The sequence below is a fragment of the Lissotriton vulgaris genome, chromosome 5 (assembly GCF_964263255.1).
Source record: "Lissotriton vulgaris chromosome 5, aLisVul1.2, whole genome shotgun sequence".
NCBI classification, from domain to species: domain Eukaryota; kingdom Metazoa; phylum Chordata; class Amphibia; order Caudata; family Salamandridae; genus Lissotriton; species Lissotriton vulgaris.
The window spans coordinates 1,895,299,135-1,895,322,056 of record NC_141693.1 but is presented as its reverse complement, the minus strand read 5'-3'; the positions used below and the strand labels follow the sequence as shown (position 1 = coordinate 1,895,322,056).

The following is a 22,922-nucleotide window of genomic DNA, read 5'->3' as shown; positions in this document are numbered from 1 at the left end:
AGGGGCACCACCATATCACTCGGGGACACCACCACATCACTCGGGGACACCACCACATCACTCGGGGACACCACCACATCACTCGGGGACACCACCACATCACTCGGGGACACCACCACATCACTCAGGAACACCACTACATCACTCAGGGGCACCACCACATCACTCGGGGACACCACCTCATCACTCGGGGACACCACCACATCACTCAGGGGCACCACCACATCACTCAGGAACACCACTACATCACTCAGGGGCACCACCACATCACTCGGGGATACCACCACATCACTCGGGAACACCACCACATCACTAAGGGGCACCACCACATCACTCAGGGGCACCACCACATCACTCAGGGACACCACCACATCACTCAGTGACACCACCACATCTCTCTGAAACACCACCACATCACTTGGGGACACCACCACATCACTTGGGGACACCACCACATCACTCGGGAACACCACTACATCACTCAGGGGCACCACCACATCACTCAGGGACACCACCACATCACTCAGGGACTCCACCACATCACTCAGGAGCACCACTACATCACTCAGGGACACCACCACATCACTCGGGGACACCACCACATCACTCGGGGACACCACCACATCACTCGGGGACACCACCACATCACTCAGGAACACCACTACATCACTCAGGGGCACCACCACATCACTCGGGGATACCACCACATCACTCGGGAACACCACCACATCACTCAGGGGCACCACCACATCACTCAGGGACACCACCACATCACTCAGTGACACCACCACATCTCTCAGAAACACCACCACATCACTTGGGGACACCACCACATCACTCAGGAACACCACTACATCACTCAGGGGCACCACCACATCACTCGGGGACATCACCACATCACTCGGGGACACCACCACATCACTCGGGAACACCACCACATCACTCAGGGGCACCACCACATCACTCAGGGACACCACCACATCACTCAGTGACACCACCACATCACTCAGAAACACCACCACATCACTCAGGAACATCACCACATCACTCAGGGACACCGCCACATCACTCAGGGACACCACCACCACATAACTCGAGGACATCACCACATCACGCAGGGACACCACCACATCACTCTAATACACCACCACATCACTCTAATACACCACCACATCACTCAGCCCAACCACATCAGCACCACAACAGCACTGTCCTTGCTTGCTACCAATAAGCATTACCATAGCCAATAGGACTCGCATTAGGAAAGTGTAAGCTATTGGCTTTGTGAATAACAATGCTATTAATTTTTATATTTTGAAAGCCAACATATATTTAAAAAAATTGTCATTTACAATGCCAATAGCTGAGGGGCGTGGCTTGGGCGCCGATGGCGATGGTGCACCCCGACCCCCGCCTTCTGCTGATCGGCCTGACGGAGACCTGCCGGGGCCCTTGGCGCAGTCCGAACGAGCGGTGACCCGGCGAAAAATCGGAGTTTGTGGAACTGCGGAGTGCGACCCAACATGGCGCCCGGACTTCATTGTCCCCTTGGCCGGATCCATTAGACTGATCGAACAACACTAGCAGCGGCGCGCCCCCTGCTCTGCCGTCTCCCAGAGATGTGAGGAACTGGACATCGGTCAGATCGGACTCTTTTAACGAGGATCGCACTCGGACGGGCAGATGCCCCCGCTATAGCGGATCCCGCATGCGGGCGCCTGGAGGTCCCGACGGTGGCCCCACTCCCTACACCGCACTTGGCTACTTTTTCCTGGCCGACCCACTTCCATGGGAGGCGCAACCCTTTGGCGCCGCAGATCATCCGGTGGAGTCGGTGACCCTCACTCCGGGACTCTATCGGCCGCACGGGCCTGCCCGACCTGGCGACGATTGTCTCCGCCTCCTCCTCGGTGCCCTCAGACGACGTGGTGGTGGCACGAGCCGAAGCTGAGGAGGTCCAACAGGCCCTGGAGACGGGGATCTCCGGCACTCGACCTGAGGCCCAGCAACCGGGAGAGTCATAGCCGGCGCCTGCACTCGGAGAAGCCTGCTCCTGGACCCGCACGGTGTGCTCCCGGCGACATGGGGAAACCTAGAGGAGCCAAGGGGGCTACCCCAGCCGCCTCAGACTCGGAGTCCCAGGACAAAGAGGAACGTGGGGACCCGGAGAGTTCTGGTGGTGCATCAATGCAGCAGCAATTTGACCGCGTCTTGGAGGCGATTGCGACCACGCGCTCGGCCCTCCAGCAGGACATTGCCCAGGTAGCGACAAGCCTAGGCCTCCTTAGAGCGGATCACGGCAAACTCTCGGACAGGGTCAAGGAAGTGGAGAGCTCGGTGAAAACCTTGGAGCCGGCGCAGCGAACCCTGGCTGCGACTATGAAGGATGCCCTGTCCCGGATTACGGCCCTGGAGCAGAGAGCGGAGGATGCGGAAGGCCGTAACAGGAGGAATAACATTCGGGTGGTGGGCCTGCCGGAAAAGATTGAGGATGGCGACATGGTGGCATACTTGGAAGCCTGGCTCCGAGACACGGTGGCCCCGGAGGGTCTATCCTCCTTCTACACCGTGGAGCGCGCCCATAGAGTCCCAGCGAGGCCACCACAACAGGGTCGGGCCCCGCGACCGGTGGTGGCACGGTTGTTGCACTTTCGGGACAGAGACCTCATCCTCAATGCCGCCAGACATAATGGTCCATTCAAAGTGGCGAACAGCCAGGTGAACATCTTCCCGGACTACACCTATGAAACTCAACGCAGACGGTTTTCCTTCCTGGCGGTCAAGCGCGAGCTCAGGAGCGAGGGCATCCAGTACTCGCTCATATTTCCTGCGAGGCTCCGCATAATTGTCGATGACAAGACTCAATTCTTTGATACCCCGGAGGACGTCTGCAACTGGCTCGAACTCTACAGAGCAGGGAAAGATGGCTTCGGCTCCTCATCTCAGCAGGCGGCGGAGCCGGAGCAGAGACGGCGGTCCAAAAGAATTCGGAGTCGCCGTGGCCGCTCAGGCGGACCCTCGACTGCGGAGACATCGACGGAGCGGAAGGGAGTGCTAGAGGTGTTGTCTGCGCTGTCTGGCTCACGGGACGATGCCATTGAGGAGGAAGCGGACCCTGGTGACGAGGGGGTGCCAACGGACTCCGAGGAATCGGTGACTGATAGCGTCCATACGCCGGTGATCACACCGAAATCGGTGGAGGACCTTCTGGATGGACAGGGGTAACGGGGTGAGCTACTTCCTTTTGGGAGGGGGCCCGACACGGGGGTGGTGGGTGCCGACACTTGATGCTGACTCCCGGGGGAGGGAGGGTGGGGTGCCTTGTTTTTGCCCCGAGCGTGTTTGGCACTGTTTTGGGCTTGTCTTAGTCCTGGTGGCCTGAGCGTCGAGGGCCCACTGCCTCCGCCCGGCCCGCACCTGGCCCTTAAGGCCTTCCTACGGTGGCGACCGCAGGATTAGTAGGGGATAGTGGGTTCTTGGAGGGTATGGTTTGGATGGGAACTAGATGGTGCTATTTGGGTCCTGTTCTGGGGAGGGCGGATGGGAGTTTGGTTCATACTTGGGTTGTTAAGTTTTGGTTGGGGAAAATGGCCGCCATCAGTGCTGGGTTGATTGATGTCCTTTCTTTGTTGGGACCCAGATGGGGAGACTTTGCGAGAACGATATGGGACAATGGCTAATGTTGCTAATTTGAAATGTGTTACTTGGAACGTGCGGGGGCTTGAGGAAATATAAATTTTATGGTCAAGTTGTGTTCCCTAGCGAGTACCCCACCGTCTCCATGTACGAGTTAAAGTGCATGTAACTTCCCTCCTGTGCCAGCCATGAAGACGCAAATACATTTGCGTCCAACGTTAACATGTCCTCTTTCAGACCCACCATGAATGAGTTGAGTGGTCCGTTCCTAAGTATGCTATGCCAACGTCTTTTTGTAGTGTACTCCTACGTTTTTCAGCTCTGGCTGAAGTAGGCCCTGAATCTCTGCCACCGAACCTCTTTTCTGGCTTCTGACTCCGAGAATCTCTGCCCAGGCTGCCCTCGTACTCGTGAACTCTGACTTACTTTCAGCGCGGCCCCTCGCGCTCGGCTCAGCCTGCTGCCTGCTAAGATTGACTATAACCTTCGAGTTATCTGTTTCCCTCCCCGAAAATACATTCCTGCCTGCTAGCTCCAGTAAACATCCTTCCTCAGCTGCAGGGCCAAAGGGCCGACCTGTCTCTATGCAACTAATTCAAGTAATTCATAGCTTCTGTTGCCATGCTCCTCTGGAAGGCCCCGTGCCCCACGCTTCTCATACAGACATTCAGGCGCTTATACACGCACTCACAGTCAGTATAGAATAGCTTCTGCCCCAGAGACCTTTCCGCCCAGATAGCTTAGTTCCCAAACATTAGATATCAGATATGATAGAAGCACAAGTTGATCTGACATGCCAGACTTCTGTCTCTTTCCGTCAGTGCAAATGTCAAGTCCCCAGCACCCTCCGACTCCATGTCATGCGCACGTCATACAGCTGCGCGCGCATCCAAGCTTCCGATTTCTGCTGACATTGCAACATTCCTGTTAGTGCCACCCCTTTGGTGACACCTACCTGTGACGTTTTCTAGAACACACCTCTAGTTCACGCCTCTTGATTACGCACATGTACCACGTGTATACTGTTATCTTGTCTTCTCTCAGCTGTTACGCCTTCTATACTGTTTCCAATGGTGTAAAATAAGTATATAAGCTATGTACTGTCAATAAAATGTAGCGCTCTATCCCTTCTGACACCCTGTGTGGTGTTCGGAACATGATAACTTGGTCTTGACCATTCCTTTTTAAGGAATAAAACCCCTAAGAACTCTAACACCACGGACTCTGTTTTCTTTCATTTCCGATTGAGTTATTATTGATTAAGTACTTACCTGCATAGAAATTAAGAGTAAATTATTTATTTACATCATTTTGGCGCCCGAATAGGGACCCCTCCCCCACCTCACGCGCCGGTTGGTGCGTTGCAACCTATGTCCCCTGCCGTCAGTTAGCCGGAACATACGCGTATCGGCAGGATTTCCTGCATCTCCCTCTGACCCACGGAGGTGACGAAGACTGCGATCAGTACCCAGACGAGGCGGTGAGGAGTGCGGAGGATCCCGACCAGAGCCTAGCCGAAAGAAGCAAGGTCCGAGGTGTCAAGAGGCCCACCAGTTTTCCGAAGTTTTCCGAAGTTTTCCGAAATTTTCCGAAGTTTTCCGAAGTATCGAGTCGAGTCCAGTCGAGTTTTCCGAGGCCTTCTGTTTCCGTGCTTCCCGGTGAGTACCATTGCTGGGTCGTATCTAGACGGGTTTGGGTACACAAGTCCGGTCTGCACTGTTTTTAGGCAGTGTATCTGTACTGTTTAGCAGTATATCTAGTATTCCGAATTTCTGAATTTTTGCACTGTCACACCAGTGTATCTGTACTGTTGAGCAGTACATCCAGTATAGGGGGGTAGTCATCTATGTCTTAAATGTTTTTTTTGTGATTAATGTCGTGGTATGAATGTGACTGTTTTTGTGCATTATTGTGTTTTCTTGTATAACTAGTTACATTCAGAATTAAGTATCAAGGATTGTGCATTTCAGTATCAAGTAAGCAGAATGCCGTTTTTCAACAAGTTAAAGCAGATAGGAACTAGGAAAGGGATGCTAGAGGAAGAAATTCCTATCCCTCCTAGGGACACTCCAGGCAATTTTATGTATAATAAGCATGGCATAGATGCCATATTGTATCTAGAATTATGGACCGATTATACAAAGCACTTAGACGAGAGGCACAGATGGCCAGTTAATGGAACATGGGATGCCGAGTGCATCATGAAGGTAGAAGAGGCATTACGGAAAAAGAAAGCCAGACAGTCTCAGAAAGATGCCATAGAATTTTGGCGTAAGGAATCACATAAACGTGCTGAAAGAGCACTTCGTAGAGAAGACAGACTTAAAGAATCAGAAAAAGCTCGAGAAAACGAACTAGTTATTGAAGGAATCCGAGTAAAATCAGAACAAATAGATCGCATCCGAAATAGCCAAGTAAACGGCATGTATCTTATGGCCGAGGGTACACCTGACGCCATTTCAGAAATACCGAAAAATTTGCCGTCGCCATTAGTTCCAACTAGAGTAATGCACAAGACTACTAAAGACATATTCCTAAATTCCTACCTAGAAGATGTAGCTCCAGCTTACACCAACTTGCCTGTTCGTGCCCTGCCTACTGACAGGGACGGGGGCGGCACCCCGCCCCCAGATCATGCTTCGCCAGTACCACAACAGACTTCTCCTGTCCCGCCAGCCCCGCCACTTCCCGTACTCAAAACTGACCTACCGAAACCACGTTTGCCTGATCCACCTAAACGACAAATTCAAGTTCAGATACAGACTCCACAGGGAGGTAATGCACAAGCTTCCGCTTCATGAGGTGCGACCGCGGGTCCTCAGACCCCGCCACCAACTCACAGATTCAATCTCAGAGGTATGCAGAGTCCTCTTACGTACAGGTCTCCCCACTCCTCTAATTCATCCCGCCTTGACGCATTAAAAGAAAACATGTCAGTTTGCAGATATGATCCAGTACCTGGAAAAGACGATTTAATGATATTGGCATCATTACGGTTAAGATCTGCTACTGATAACTTGTTATGCTATGTAGGAATGAAGGAGCGTCTAGATAGAATATATGAGTTTGTTCAGACAGGGAAAGACCCTGACAGTATTAAGGATGCCATGGAGAAACAGAAAGTTGACATGCAAGCACTGATACTACGATTTTTCATAAATTGTCTAATAAGAGAACGAGACAGGCCTGGAACAGATCAGAGTGAATTAGATGCATTGAACAAGTGGGGTCAAAATATAGCTGAAGGAAAACACGACAAGGGGACTTGCATAGCCTCTATGTACAAGAAGATTAGGAAAGCAGTGATAGCAGTACACCAGAAAGAGAAAGAAAAGGCTTCCTCCGAGGAGGAAGAAGAACAGGAAGAATCCGAAAGAAATGTAGGCACCATAGCATATGTAGGTAAGGGAACTTACCTTAGGAAGGGTATCCGTCCAGAGAGCAAGAGAGTTTTCTTCTCCGCCTTGACAAATCCGAATTCTGCTGAGCATCAGTTCCAGGAAACCGATAAACGGCTTCGAGATCGAGTTGGGCACCATGTACTCAATTCTATGGATGAACAAGAACTAGCCCGATCAGCTGTATCATGGGCCGAAAATGCAGACATATATAATGATGACACAGTGGCACAGACATTTCTGAACCTCTCCCCCGACGAACAGAAATTAGCAGGTGTATACATGATTCAGCACCTTCTTATCAAATACAGAAAACATTATTCTGATCCCGGTCCCTTACATGAAACACTCGAAGCACTACTGATGGATAGATGGAGAGGCTTAAGTACCAAATTAATTCAAATAATTCTAGAACAGCGATATAGATATGACACCTTTGTAAGTTCTGAATATGTTCCCGCCCCACCTCCAGAAAGGAAAATGTACCACATGCAATGCGGGGGTAGTATTGAAAGTCAGAACCCCTTACAAGTGCACCCTGTTATGGGTGAGGATAAAACCTTGAAACGCGTGTATGTACACACGCCTCTGACTAAATTAGAACTGTTAGAAATGAAGAAACTAGTACCATGCCATGATAAAGACCCTGCAGGTTTTCATAGAGAGCTTAAAGACATGTTACTAATGGGGGATTACACGTATGATGATATCATGAAAATGTTAAAGGTACTATTACCCACGGGTATCTTCGAGAAATTAAAAGAAAAGGAATGGGAGGTGGGAGACACAAAGATTGCATGGGCAGAAATAGAGGACGAAGAAAAGAAACGGATCCCGGGGTTAGGCCTTGGGGACAAAACTAAAGCATTACCAGGTTTGATAGTACAGGTTCTGCCCAGATTATTGACAACTAGAAAGGAAGATTGGGACGCCATCTCGTCCTGTAAACAGAAACATGATGAAGATACTAGTGACTTCTATTCAAGATTCGAGAAATGTTTCATTATTAATAGTGGCCTCCAGCCAAGTAGCGAGTCGTACCCGCATCTTTTTGTATCAAAGTTAGTCGAGAATTCCCTACCGTTAGTTAAAAACCGTGTGTACAAGGTCGAGAGTACATGGCAAGCAAATACGCCATCACAGATGTTACAAATGTTACAATATCATCAGAACAGAATTAGAGAAGAACAAGATCAGGAACAAAAACGCATGAAAGACACAAAGATGAAAATGTTAGTAGCTCAGACGGTCCCATCCGACGGTCACAGAAAGGGTACGACCCAGACCAGTCACACTGCAGCTCCCGTTAAAGGGACATGCAATTATTGCAAGCAACCGGGTCACTACGTACACGAATGCCCAGTCCTGAAACATAACATAGCGACAGGTAAAACTAAGGAAAGACCGCATCCGCCTAGACAAGACCATAACCAGCATCAGTCTTCACAGAATACACAGAATACACAGCCTATGCATGCTTCTTCGACTCCAGCACAGACCGTAGCAGTACCACAGCCACAGCCCATTGCCGCAACTCAGCAAGTTTCACAGCAGATGTACCAGTATGCCCAGTCCGCTTACCCCGAATATTCACGATATACATGAAACAGCCTAGAGAGGGAAGGTGGCTTGCCTCTTATTGAGATTCCTGTAGATCAAGAAGGTCCTTATGTACACAGTCAAGTATTGGGAAAAGACAGAAAGTTTTTAATTGACACAGGGGCAAGTCGCACTACAATCAGCCATGATGAAGTTCCAGGGGCACCCCTCTCCGGCTCACAGAATGTTTCCCTTGGTTTTTCAGGACAGCCTATTGTAAATGAAGTATCCAAACCAGTTCCCCTGGCTGTGGGTCCATTATCACGTGTTACAGATCTGTTACTCACGAAATCATGTCCAGAAAATCTGTTAGGAATTAAAACATTGAAGGCTCTAGGAGCTATAATATGCTGTTCCCCGGAGGGGGTTAGACTCTTTTTGCGGGATTTCAAGGGTCATTATGTTTTGCGAGAATTCGATGTCAGATTGAAAAATGTACCAGATTACTTGTGGGCAAAAGGCCCAACTGATGTAGGTTGCATGCATATCACACCATACCGTGTTACACTCAAAACAGGTGTTGTATTACCCCGAATCAGACAATACAAGTTACCACCCGATGCTGTAGTGGCTTTACTGAAAATCATTGACGAGCTCATTGCCCAAGGAGTGGTCGTCGAGACCGACTCCAATATCTGTAATTCACCCATCATTCCGATTCTTAAACGTACAGATCCCAATGCACCGCCAGTATATCGGCTGGTGATTGATCTTCGAGAATTAAATAAATGCATTATTCCACAGTATCCTGTGGTCCCCGATATCTCATCCCTATTGACTGCCATTGATTCAGAAGCAACGTTCTTTACTGTAATTGATCTCAAGAACGCCTTCTTCAGCGTGCCTATTGATCCAGAGAGCCAATATCTCTTCGGATTCAGTTTAAATGGACGCAGTTTCAAATTTTCGCGCGCACCTCAAGGATTCACAGAAAGCCCCAGCATCTATAGTCAAGCACTGAAAAGACAACTAGATTGTATTCAAATGCCAGTTAACACCGCTTTACTGCAATACGTCGATGATCTGCTGATCACCGCACGAAGTGAGCCCGAATGTGAAAAAGCATCATTGACAGTTTTACATTTCCTGGCCGACAAGGGGCACAAGGTGTCCCCTTCGAAGCTACAATTCTGTGTTCAGCAAGTTGTGTACTTGGGTCACTTGCTGTCCAAAGTGGGGAGACAGCTCACTCCCGATCGCATTCAGTTAATTGTAAATATGCCGCAACCCCAGACACAAAAGGAAGTGCGGGCCTTCATAGGCCTCACCTCGTACTGCAGACAATGGATTCCCCAGTATGCATTTCTAGCCAAACCACTCATTCAGTTAACGACACAGGAGGCAGCAACTTCGACTGCCCTCCCTTGGACTCAGGAGCACACACAAGCTTTTGAAGAATTAAAGAAAGCCTTATGTCAAGCACCAGTTTTAGCAACACCATGTTACAGCAAACCGTTTACACTTTTCGTTACAGAACGTGATGGTACAGCGTTGTCTGTCCTCACCCAAGATCAAGCAGGTTCACATAAGCCTTGCGCTTATTTTTCAAGTACATTGGATTCAGTAGCCCAGGCACTCCCTGCGTGCTTAAAGTCTGTAGCAGCAACAGCATTAGCAATCAGACAGAGTGATTCAATTGTTTTAGGTCATCAGTTAACAGTTCAAGTACCACATTCTGTAGAGGTTTTGTTAAACAGAACCCAGACTCAACACTTGACTATAGCACGACTGACAGGTTATGAATTAACACTATTCCAGCCACACATAGAAATCAGACGCTGCAGCATCCTGAACCCCGCAACACTGTTACCAACAGTTATAACAGATCCAGCCCCACATGATTGCATAGAAATCATTAATGCAGTAACAAAGCCTAGACGAGATTTAACAGATGTTCCATTGACAAATCCAGACCTGACACTTTATGTGGACGGTTCATGCATGAGAACAAGTACAGGAGAATTAGTGGCCGCGTATGCCGTGACCACTGAAACTGAAGTTAAAGAAACACATCGTATTGGCACACTGTCTGCTCAAGCAGCAGAGCTCATCGCTCTGACCTGAGCTTGTATTCTAGCCAAAAACAGAAATGTTAACATATACACAGATTCACGTTATGCATTCGGAGTTGTACACGACTTCGGAGTCCTCTGGCAAGAACGAGGTTTCCTGACCTCTCATGGGGCCAAGATTCAACACGGTCCCCTCATTCAAGCACTGTTAGAAGCAATACATTTGCCTTCGGGCATATCAGTCATGAAGTGTAAAGCACATACTAAAGTTACAGATTCTGTGTCCCAGGGTAACGACCTGGCAGACCAGACAGCAAAACATACAGCACTGACTCACACCCAGATTACTGATGTGACAAAGACAATAGTACCGACAAAGTGTATGACAGTTAGAGATCCCGCCCTAGACGTAATTGATATCCAGACACATGCTACTCCAGATGAAATAAAGAAATGGACTGAACTAGGAGGGATTCAGACAGATCAAGGTTGGATAACGAAGGAAAAATCTATATGGTTTCTCCCTGACTCTATGGTTCAAGTCATGATAAATACAGCACATAGCCCGGCACATCTAGGAGAGAAAGCGATGTTAGACAGTTTACAGAATCTCTGGCACAACAAACACTTACGAGCAGCAGCAAAACAGAAAGTGCGTACTTGCATGATCTGTTGTCAGTTCAATCCAGGTAAAAGCGTCCCTGTAGAGCAAGGTGGATTTCATCCTCCCGATCACCCTTTTGAAGTCCTCCAAATGGATTATATCCAGATGGACCGTTGTCGAGGTTTTAAATATGTTCTCGTAGTTGTCTGTGCTCTGTCCCGCTGGACCGAAGCATACCCAGTATCAGATTACACTGCTCCGACCACTGCCAAGCAGCTGGTTCGTGAATTCTTCCCACGATACGGCTTGCCTCGTGTCGTATACTCAGATAACGGTCAGCCATTCTCATCTGCATTAATGAAAGAAGTTTCCTTACTGCTAGGATACCAGTGGAAGTTCCATTGTGTCCGACATCCCGAAGCAGCAGGCCTTGTAGAAAGGCATAATCAGACACTAAAATTACGTCTTGCAAAGATTTGTCAGGAGAAAGGGGTCGACTGGATAGTCGCCCTGCCCGTGGCACTATTCTACATGAGAATGGTCGCCCACTCGAGATCAGGGCTATCCCCGTACGAAGTGGTCTTTGGCAGACCACCGAATATGTGGGGGACGCCCATTCCGAAGAAAATCACGGATGTTGATTGCAATATGCTGACAGATTACCTTGCCTCCTTGATGTCTGCACTCCAATCATGTCGTTCACAGGTTGCCGCAGCTTTCCCTGACAACACTGATGTAAAGCCGCACGAGGTCCGTCCTGGGGATCTGGTACTCGTCCGGAATTTCGACCGGAAAAGTCCGCTGGAGCCCCGCTGGAAGTCCCCGAAGACCGTTCTTCTCACCACGAGGACCGCCGTGAAGATAGAAGGGAGAAAGGGGTGGGTCCACACGAGTCACATCAAGCTTTGCAATGAACTAAAAAACGAACTAAAACAGGACTCTGACTCGTCCACCCCCACCAAAGACTGTATAAAACCAAGTGACTTTACCGTTACCGAACGAGAATAGACTCCCCAAGAACAATATCGTATGAAACTCCGATCTAGCAAGTCAGACATTTTAATTGTTTAAGTCCTCCCCTAGGTGAATCGGTTAAATAGTTTCTGACATGTATCCCCTAGATCGAGATAGAGAGAGAGAGAGAGAAGCAAAGAAACATACATACTGCAAATCACTGCGTAGTCACTGTATAGTGACGTTGTTAATAATGTTTTTCTTAAGTGTTCTAATTATTATTGCCAGCATTCTGCTACCCATCTATTGGCCTATTTTCAGGCGTGAACAATCTGCTTACAATGTCTCTGCTGAACACACTTTTAGTGAATTACCTGCACATGAACTCTCTTACAGACTTGCGCTGCGCAATAACACATTCATTAGTATGTTACACCACTCCCATCAGACAAATAATGCTACCGACTGCTGGATATGTGGCCGACTCCCTCCCTATCAGAATTACAAGGGAGCTCTGCCCCTCTTTCCGTACCCGTTCACTCACAATGGCTCCTGTGGTGCATGGTTTAAAATAATTAATTCTTTAGATCCCGATATTGCTGTTTTCGATGGAGGCTGGGTTTGGGGAAACTTGAACTTAGTTCTGCTAGATGTCTGTTACCCTGACAAGGAGGGACTCCCTACTCGAATAGGAACTGATCTAGAAAATGAAGTATATGGATTAGGTAACTACACAATTAATCTCATGATCCTTACTGTTGAATCCGAAGCCGCTCCAGTTCTGCTCCATATGTTAGTATTACCAGTCACAGGTGAATTATGTGTCCGAAAGAAAGGTTCAGTACACGTAGGTCATAGTAAATGCACTACTGTGGTCGAATTCAGTGATCAGGGTAAATCGTCCTTCAAAGCTATCAGTCACTCTTATTTTGTTTGTGGTCATACCGCATACATACGTTTGCCTCCAGACTGGGATGGTACCTGTTATATTGCATTCCTTCTGCCACCTGTTTTCTAGCTCCCCCTGATTACCATAGAAATACGAATCTAGTCAAGAATAGATCCAGAAGAGATATCCCACTTGTCGACTACACAGAAACGGCATGGGAACAGTACACTGATTTCAATAAAGGATTCTTTTTCTTTCTAGGACCTGTCCAAAACAGTAAATTAATACGTAGATTAACTAGAACACTTGAAGCAGTAGTACATGAAACTGCCTCCGCCTTAGGTAACTTAACAGAGGAGCAATCTGCTATGCGGGTTGTTGTCCTTCAAAATCGTCTTGTTATTGACGTCATCTTGGCAGATAGAGGTGGAGCCTGTAAGGTCATCGGGTCAAGTTGCTGCGTTTTCATCCCACAAAATGCACCATCTGTCTATCAAGCTATTACCCGTCTGCATAAAATTGCAAATCAGATACATCAGAATCCAGGCACCTGGACTTGGTCCGGTTGGTTCTGGACAACGTTAACAGCTTGGGGATGGAAGATCCTATCCTTCCTAGGCATTGGCCTAGTCATAGTATTCAGTTGCTGCCTGTGTCTACAATGTGGACCGGCAATATGTGGACTGTGTGCCACTTCCTGCATTGAACATTCCAGTTGTCTTTCAAATCGTCAAAGAAAGAAAGATGAACATATAATGTTACAAGAACAAACTGATCGATTCATGAGGATCGATATATCATGAAGGGTCCGTAGGGAACAAGGAGGGAATGAGGAAATATAAATTTTATGGTCAAGTTGTGTTCCCTAGCGAGTACCCCACCGTCTCCATGTACGAGTTAAAGTGCATGTAACTTCCCTCCTGTGCCAGCCATGAAGACGCAAATACATTTGCGTCCAACGTTAACATGTCCTCTTTCAGACCCACCATGAATGAGTTGAGTGGTCCGTTCCTAAGTATGCTATGCCAACGTCTTTTTGTAGTGTACTCCTACGTTTTTCAGCTCTGGCTGAAGTAGGCCCTGAATCTCTGCCACCGAACCTCTTTTCTGGCTTCTGACTCCGAGAATCTCTGCCCAGGCTGCCCTCGTACTCGTGAACTCTGACTTACTTTCAGCGCGGCCCCTCGCGCTCGGCTCAGCCTGCTGCCTGCCAAGATTGACTATAACCTTCGAGTTATCTGTTTCCCTCCCCGAAAATACATTCCTGCCTGCTAGCTCCAGTAAACATCCTTCCTCAGCTGCAGGGCCAAAGGGCCGACCTGTCTCTATGCAACTAATTCAAGTAATTCATAGCTTCTGTTGCCATGCTCCTCTGGAAGGCCCCGTGCCCCACGCTTCTCATACAGACATTCAGGCGCTTATACACGCACTTACAGTCAGTATAGAATAGCTTCTGCCCCAGAGACCTTTCCGCCCAGATAGCTTAGTTCCCAAACATTAGATATCAGATATGATAGAAGCACAAGTTGATCTGACATGCCAGACTTCTGTCTCTTTCCGTCAGTGCAAATGTCAAGTCCCCAGCACCCTCCGACTCCATGTCATGCGCACGTCATACAGCTGCGCGCGCATCCAAGCTTCCGATTTCTGCTGACATTGCAACATTCCTGTTAGTGCCACCCCTTTGGTGACACCTACCTGTGACGTTTTCTAGAACACACCTCTAGTTCACGCCTCTTGATTACGCACATGTACCACGTGTATACTGTTATCTTGTCTTCTCTCAGCTGTTACGCCTTCTATACTGTTTCCAATGGTGTAAAATAAGTATATAAGCTATGTACTGTCAATAAAATGTAGCGCTCTATCCCTTCTGACACCCTGTGTGGTGTTCGGAACATGATAACTTGGTCTTGACCATTCCTTTTTAAGGAATAAAACCCCTAAGAACTCTAACACCACGGACTCTGTTTTCTTTCATTTCCGATTGAGTTATTATTGATTAAGTACTTACCTGCATAGAAATTAAGAGTAAATTATTTATTTACATCAGGCTTCATACCATGTCTAGGCGGCACAAAGTCCACGCTTATTTAGTGCGTAGGGGAGTACAAATGGCGCTGCTGCAGGAAACTCATCTGAACAAGGCGGAAGGGGCGGCGCTACAGCGTAGATGGAGGGGGCAGGTCTTTTGCACTTCGTACTCCGCGTATGCCAGAGGGGCGCTGATTTGGGTTAGAGCTGGGGTTCCCTTCCAGGTCACGAAAACAGTGATAGATCCAGAGGGGCGATATGTGGCCATCTTGGGCACGTTGGGAGGGAGAGACCTAAACGTTTGCTGTGTGTACGCTCCTAATGTAGACCAGACCGCCTTCCTTTCCAGGTTATCGGGCTCGTTGGCCCACTTCTTCTCCGGGCCCCTCCTGCTCGGTGGAGATTTCAACTCGGTAGTGGATGTAGACACTGACCGATCGCATCCACCCCTACCTGATTCTCCGGTTCGCCGCGTGGCTAAGGGTCGTAGGGACTGGCAGACTCACTGGGGTTTAACGGATATCTGGAGGGCGCAGCACCCCACAACTAGGGACTATTCCTACTTCTCGAGCCTCCATGAGTTGCACGTTAGACTGGACGGGTTCCTTGGCTCGCCTGAACTAGTTTTGGCAGCGGTCCGGTCTGAATATTTGACCAGGACCATATCAGATCATAACCCCCTCCTGCTGGACCTTCGTTGGTTCCCCGGGGTGCCTGCAGTGCCCACCTGGAAGTTACGGCCCGAGATCCTTGAGGACAGTGTTTTCAGAGCGGACCTAGGCGATAAGATCTCGGAGTACTTTGCGTCCAACGGTGGCACCGCGAGCTCGAGAGCGCTAGAGTGGGACGCTTTTAAGGTGGTGGTGAGGGGATACTGTATTTCTAAAAAGGTCGGCATGAGGCGAATTATCCTCGCCGACCTAGATGCAGCGGACCGGAAGCTCCGCGAGCTGGAACTCCGCCGCCCCGGGCGCCCTGAATTACAGATACGCGCAGCGGAGGCGAAGGAGGCGGTGGCGGCGGAGGTTGAACGGCTTCGCTGTTTTGACTACAAGGCCTATACGGTTCGGTCCATTGCAGAGGGGGATAGGTCGAGTGCGCTGCTGGCATGGCTAGCCAACCCTACGCGCCAGTCCTCACTGACGACGTCCATGCGCAAGGCAGACGGGACTGTGGTGTGCACTCAGCCTGAGATTCTGAGTTGCTACCGGCAATACTACGAATGTTTATACCGCAGTCGCTCTGCCCGAGACCCTGACTTGCTTAATAATTATCTGCAGCCTCTGGAGCTCCGAACAGTGGAGCAGGACGTGGCGAAAGCACTGGGGCCGGACATAGAATTGGGAGAGATCCGTAGCGCCATTAAAAAGATGGCGAGGAATAAGACCCCGGGCCTAGACGGCCTTCCTGTGGAGTTCTATGCAGCTTATGCTGATCTCCTAGCCCCTAGGTTATTGATAGTCTACAGAGAGGCGAAGAGGCTTGGGCGACTCCCGGGCTCGATGTGCGAGGCTTTGGTGGTTCCCCTCCTCAAGCCCGGAAGGGACTCATCCGATCCGGGGTCTTACCGTCCCTTATCAATGCTGACGGTTGACTATAAAATACTGACCAGCATCTTGGCCTCGAGGCTGCTGGGGCACATGAGCTCCCTGGTACATGAGGACCAAGCTGGATTCATCCCCAGGCGTAACACGACCATGAACATTCGCAGGTTGTTCCGCTTGCTGGGAGAACCGCTTGTGGACGCCCCGTGCCAGGTTGTCTTATCGGTAGACTTAGAGAAGGCTTTTGACAGCCTGGAATGGGACTACCTTGGTACTGTGCTACGGAGGTTCGGTCTCGGTGAGGGCTTCATCAGGTGGACCAAGGTTCTGTATGCCTCTGCATCGGCCAGGGTTCGGGCGGGACCGCTGATTTCCTCACAATATCCGGTGGAGAGGGGCACGAGGCAGGGATGTTCGTTATCCCCGCTTCTCTTTGCGCTGGCGGTGGAGCCACTCGCACTGCACCTCCGGTCGGGGGCCCATTATACGGGCCTGTGGACTCCTTCGGGCCCGCACTACATTTCGCTGTATGCAGACGACCTGCTACTCTTCCTCGAGGACCCGTTCGCTGCCTTGCATGGAGCTGCGACGGCGCTCACGGAGTTTGGGGAGGTCTCGGGCCTCCGGGTGAACTGGACTAAGACCTGTCTTTTCCCGGTTCGCAGGGGCACCCCTAGCCCTGCTCTCAGTAGGGAGATCAGATGGGAACCCGACTGCTTTAAATACCTGGGGGTGTACGTCTATCGTGAACCATCTGACCTCCTGGATGGGAACATTGCCCGCGGCACTCGAGCACTTCGAGGCAGTATGGACTTCTGGGCCACGCTACCGCTCTCGGTGGCAGGGCGGATCGCTTTGCTCAAAATGGTGGCGCTTCCCCGGTTGTTATATTATTTCCGGACGCTGCTGATCTGGGTCCCACCGGCCACGTTTCGACTATTACGATCTATGATAGTCGGATTCCTCTGGGGCTCGGGCCGCCGGCGGGTGGCCCTCAAGACCCTGATGAGGCCGAAGGATGAGGGTGGGCTTGCAGTGCCGGACTTTGAGAAATATTATTTGGCGGCGCAGCTCCAGACCTTCACCCAGGAGATCGCCCGGGAATTCCGGGGCCCAGAAGACAGAAGGGGTACGGGTATAGCCAGGCATGTTCTCTCCTTCATAGCGCTGCGACAACGTTTGGCCTTACAGGACTTGTCGCTGGAGGAGCGGACCGTTCGCCTGTGTTGGAACCGAGCTCACGCCCGGGGCCATCTGAGAATACCGTATGCGCCCGAAATACCTTTGGGGATGCTGACGGCTTTGCCCCATGGCGGCGATTGGTCACGGTTGGCGAACTGGGAGGACGCAGGCTTACAGCTGATAGGTGACCTGTACGAGGACGGGGCGCTTTTGCCCTTTCAGGAGCTCATTGATCGCTTCGAGATTCCTTGCGGCGACTTTCTGCTGCACTCGGCCCTTATCCGAGCGATTCAGGCGCACTGGAAACATGGGCAGGAGGAACCCCCTTTATCTCCGGTGTGCCAATACGTGATGATGTCTGCGGGCACGGTGAAGGCGGTCACTTGCCTTTATGGCAGACTGATCAATGAGGGGCTGGCTCCCCTCACTACTCTGAGAACCCGTTGGGAGGAGGACATTGGCAAGGAGATCCCGGAGACGACCTGGTCCCAGCTGGTGCGGCGAGCCTGGAAGGGCACACGCCACGCCCGCTTTCAATTGGTCCACTACTACGTGCTCCATAGAGCTTATCTGACCCCGGTGAAAATCAGGCGATATTTTGCTACGAATTCAGCGGACTGCCCCAGGTGCCCGGCCCAGGAGGCGGACCTTCTCCACATGTTGTGGGCCTGCCCGGGATTATCATCCTATTGGGTAGAAGTGGGGAAAACCCTGGAGGAGGTGACGGGGAGATCCTTATCGATTGACACGGCGGTGGGACTCCTGCACTGGTTCCCTCATACCCCCAAGAACAAAATATCTAGCAAGTTCATCGATTTAGGGCTGCTCCTTGCTAAGCGGGAGGTGACCAGGAACTGGAAGGCACGAGCTGGTCCGACGGGAAGCCGATGGCACAGCGAACTTTTGAAGTGGGCGGCGGGGGAGAGCACACTGAGATACCAGCTAGCTTGGAGGCAGCGTAATGAGAAGGCACAGGAGGCAGCGCTGGAGTGGGAAACGTTAGTGCAGGCCCTTAGGGATTATTGCGCCCCCAGTGACTCTGACAGTGAAGATGCAGCTCGCCCCAAGTCCCGTTAGATGATTGAACTTTTCAGCTCTGTTGCTTTCCCCATGGGTCCTTTAGCAGATCCTGTTGCGGTAGTTACCGTGCGCTGATGGCGGGGTTGGGTAGGGGTTACTTTGGTTCATAGCGTTTTGAGGGTGGGGTTTTTTTTTTTTTTTTGTTTTTTTTTTCTTTCTGGGTTTATAGGCTTGTTTGGAAAAGCAGATGACAGACAGTGGATCATCCGGACCAGCTTCGACATCCTGCTGAGCCCCCATTGACTTTCGCCGCCCGACCCCAGGGTTGTGGGCTGAATGGCTGTGTACGAGAAATACGGCGGGGGGACGGAGGGTTGTGTCTCATTGATTTTGCTTGTTCTATAATGCTGGTCGATTATGTAACGATTTACTGATTCCTGCAATAAAAATATATTTAAAAAAAAAAAAAAAAATACAATGCCAATAGCTCACACTTTCCTAATGCGGGACCTATTGCATTGCAAATGCTTGTTTCATTTGTGGTGTTGAGGTAAGACCAGTCACGGTCCAATATTTTCAGAATTGAAACATTTGAACTTGTTATCACTTACAACAATATCATTATGATTACTCACTTAACTAACACTGCTCACAAGTATTGACAAAGTCAATAGGTCCGGCTTGTACCCGGTGTTTGTACACTACTGTACGATACGCCTGGGTGCAATCAGAGAGAACTCAGCGAGATATCCACATACTGTCATTGATTCGATTTACTCACAAGAAAGTGTCACTCAAAGTCACACATTAGACAGGTCACTGTCACCCATTTCAACACTGAAAACACATGGTATGCCGGACATAAGTAATCCAAAAACGTGGCAGCTGTGTATACTTTGTTTACTGAGAAGCCTCTGAAATAGAAAGCAGAGTGTGTCCCATTCCCACCACAGATCTACAGCAAGCGCTTCTCATATACCCGCACCTATTCTATACACACCGTGTGCTCGTGGGCAGCCTCTCAAATGGGGAGCTCCGTGGCCTCGCCCACACCTGTCCCAGCTCTAAATAACATATACCATGCCCTCCTAGGCGTGATCTTCACTGGGAAGCAGCGCGAGACTGGCTGAATGGGATGGGGGTTGAGGGATACGATAAAGAGGAATACCATTATTGACCCACATACCTTGTACTCCTGGGCAGCTTCTCGAGTGGGGCGCACCGTGTGAGGCTTGTGATCACGTGACCTGCTGCAGACCTCAAAGATGGGCTCCTGGTCATCTGCACGGAACAGCTTCAGTTTCTCTTCGTGTTCTCGGCACAGATTCCCCTCCTGGGGGGTCGGACTCGGTATCTGAAGCTGTTTGGCGATTTCCACCACGTTCGCCAGGTGCCTGTTGGGCCGGAGGGTTTTAGTCTCGGAGACTGCTCTACACTGGGGACAAGGGAAGTCTGTCTGCATCCCCTGCCAGCACAGAGTGATGCAGGACAGACAGAAGGTGTGTCCACACTCCACGGACACGGGGTCTGTGAAATATTCCAGACAGATGGAGCACGAGGCCTCCTCCTTCAGGCTCCGGAGATGGTGCAGAGCCGCCATGTTCACGCTGAAGGGCACGAGGTTAAGTTTCGCTCCGTTAGTTCTCAGCCCCCGAATCTTCTTTCTTATTAATCTCCGCACGTGCAAGTGAAGCTGTCCTGGGCGTGTCTGCACCAGAGTAGGAAGTGTCTGCGGCTGAGCTGGGAGTGGCTGTAGCCAGGAATGCCAACCCTCCCGATTCAGGCGTGAGACTCCCGCTTGGAAGGCTAGTCTCCCGCCTCCCGATGCCAGCACTAATTCGGTTGCGTGAATACTGTGAGTCTTCTTTATGGGAGGAAGTTATGGCAATCGCAGGTTTATCAAAAAGAACAGTGTCTTACCCACAGCAACCTTTTTTAAAGCAGAATCAAGTTTGGGATCTTCTTTGGCACCTATATTATATCATTATAGCACTTAGCCATCGCGGTGTTTTCAAACCTACCCTCCTATCAAAAAAATTCAAAGCTAACCTCTGATTAAAACGATTTCCATGATCGCTTGTGTGTAAGTCGTGATGTTTGTGAGAGGGAGATTTTTTTGATCCAGCTTTGACTTTTCTGCAGAATTTTGATTTTTGATATTATGCGAGCCATGTTACATGGAAACGAGTTGAAAAACGCGATAGCAACCACGTAGCCATCTTAACTACAGGTCTTCTTTTAATTTACTTACTCATCAAACACAGAGCTATCCACTACATGCCGTGGGCATATTTTGTCGCAGTCTTTACTACTGGGAAATCTGTCTGTTATTTTAATGACGTTTTTAGTTCTTAGGAGCATAACTACTGCATTCATTTGAATGAACCTGTGTGCATTTTGTTTTTCTTGTAATCTCTAGCTATTTGCACCTCGTTTTTGCACTTTAACGGGCTTGTCCTGCGGTTCTGGGATCTACGAGGCGGAGCCCCTTGGATTTAGCTGGCAATGGGAGGTTAGGGGCCTACTACAATTTAGGTTTGTGTGTTGTGTTTTTTGGCTGGTGCCCAGGGCAGGACTAGCAATGCCAGGCATTTCCCCGGGCGGCTGGTAGGGTGGGGTGCCTGATTTTGTGACAGGTGACCAGTTTTGGTCACCAGTACCAATTTCAGCAGGCCTCCACTCATTTTCCAGCCTCCTGGGGTATCTGGCGTCAGTGCTAGCTTTAGGGCAGCACCGGTCACAATCTGGAAGCCCAAGTCGGACTTTACTAACCCACTGTTGCTCGTCTTTTCATTTCCAGGACGTCAGTCGTGGTGGAAATAAACGACAAACACATATGCACATACAAGGTCACTTTAGTGGCCAGTCAATCGACAACAAGCTAAGAATAGAGTATGAATGCCTTTTAAAGACTCCAGACCCCCACAAGCACATACGGTGAGTGTGTGCCTAGTCACAGCTCTGCTCCTGAGCTACAGGGGGAGTGAAGCAGGGTACATTCGGGGTGGGCCCACCACTGGGTTCCTCCTGATGGGCGGCTTTTCAAAGGGAGCCCGAGCAGGTTGGACTCACTTTGCATGAGCTTCATTGCTGTTTAAGCTGTGGGGAACAGAAGAGTTATGTAATCCCTGGTTTTAGGGCATTCTGTGACAATAAAGTAATGAGGCTGATCGCTGGAATTGCTACTGGGTGGGAGGGGGCAGTGCCGGTCCTAGGCCTTCTGAGGCCCCGGGCGAAAGGGAAGATGTGAGGCCCATCCAAGTGACATCACAGAAAGTGACTTCGCAGAACTTTTGATCTTAGTTATTTGGCATCAGTGAAGCAAACTAATGTGGATATCAGTAACATGGACAAAAGTAGAGGGAATGGAAAACAGGTGAGCAAATATCCATGAGTGTAACACTTGCCGTCTCCTTGAATGATTAGTTGGACATGCCCTCATGATCAGACACCACCACCACCACACTTCAACTCATACTAATGCAGACAAAGTGAGAGAAGACCTCACTGGCGGAGACGGTGAGCAAGGAGATGAAGAAAAAAGTAACAAAGAAAAGAACGCCGGATATGCACCTACAAGGGAGTCTATTATCATGCCACGTGTATAATATAGAAACACAGGTCACCCCTACACTGTGTTTCTATATTATACACATGGCATGATAATAGAGTCCCTTGTAGGTTCATATTCGGCGATCTTTTCCTTGTTGTTCTAGACCCTCTGATATTTCTTGTCTTTCAGTGTATGTATGGGGCGTATCAGAGTTTGGTCTTTAAAATCCCCTTTGACCCTCATAAATTGATTGTTGTTCTTGAAGAAAAAAGTAACACTACAGGACGTATCTGACTAGGAACCCGTCCCTTGGTGACTCATCTTGTTCATAATTAAGGCTTCCTGCTTTCCGTTTTTACTGATTTTGACAGATAAATACAGACAGAAAACATTTCTTTTCTTGTCTGTATTTATTTTTAAATGTGGATAAAAACAGAAATTGGGTTGCTTTTAGAGTAACTCCAAATACTGTCTGCCATGGCTGCCAGGCCTGTGGA

The 22,922-nt window shown here is 49.6% G+C and overlaps 1 protein-coding gene across 1 annotated transcript in view; it reads right to left on the bottom strand.

Moving 5' to 3' along the window:
- The window catches only part of LOC147717648 (E3 ubiquitin-protein ligase TRIM39-like), a 356,587-nt gene extending 336,115 nt beyond the window's left edge, over positions 1-20,472 (bottom strand). The window contains exon 1 of the mRNA XM_086920543.1: positions 20,059-20,472. Coding sequence (XP_086776669.1) covers positions 20,059-20,472 — 414 coding nt within the window. The remainder of the gene's footprint in view (positions 1-20,058) is intronic.
- Between the last annotated feature and the right edge of the window lie 2,450 nt (positions 20,473-22,922).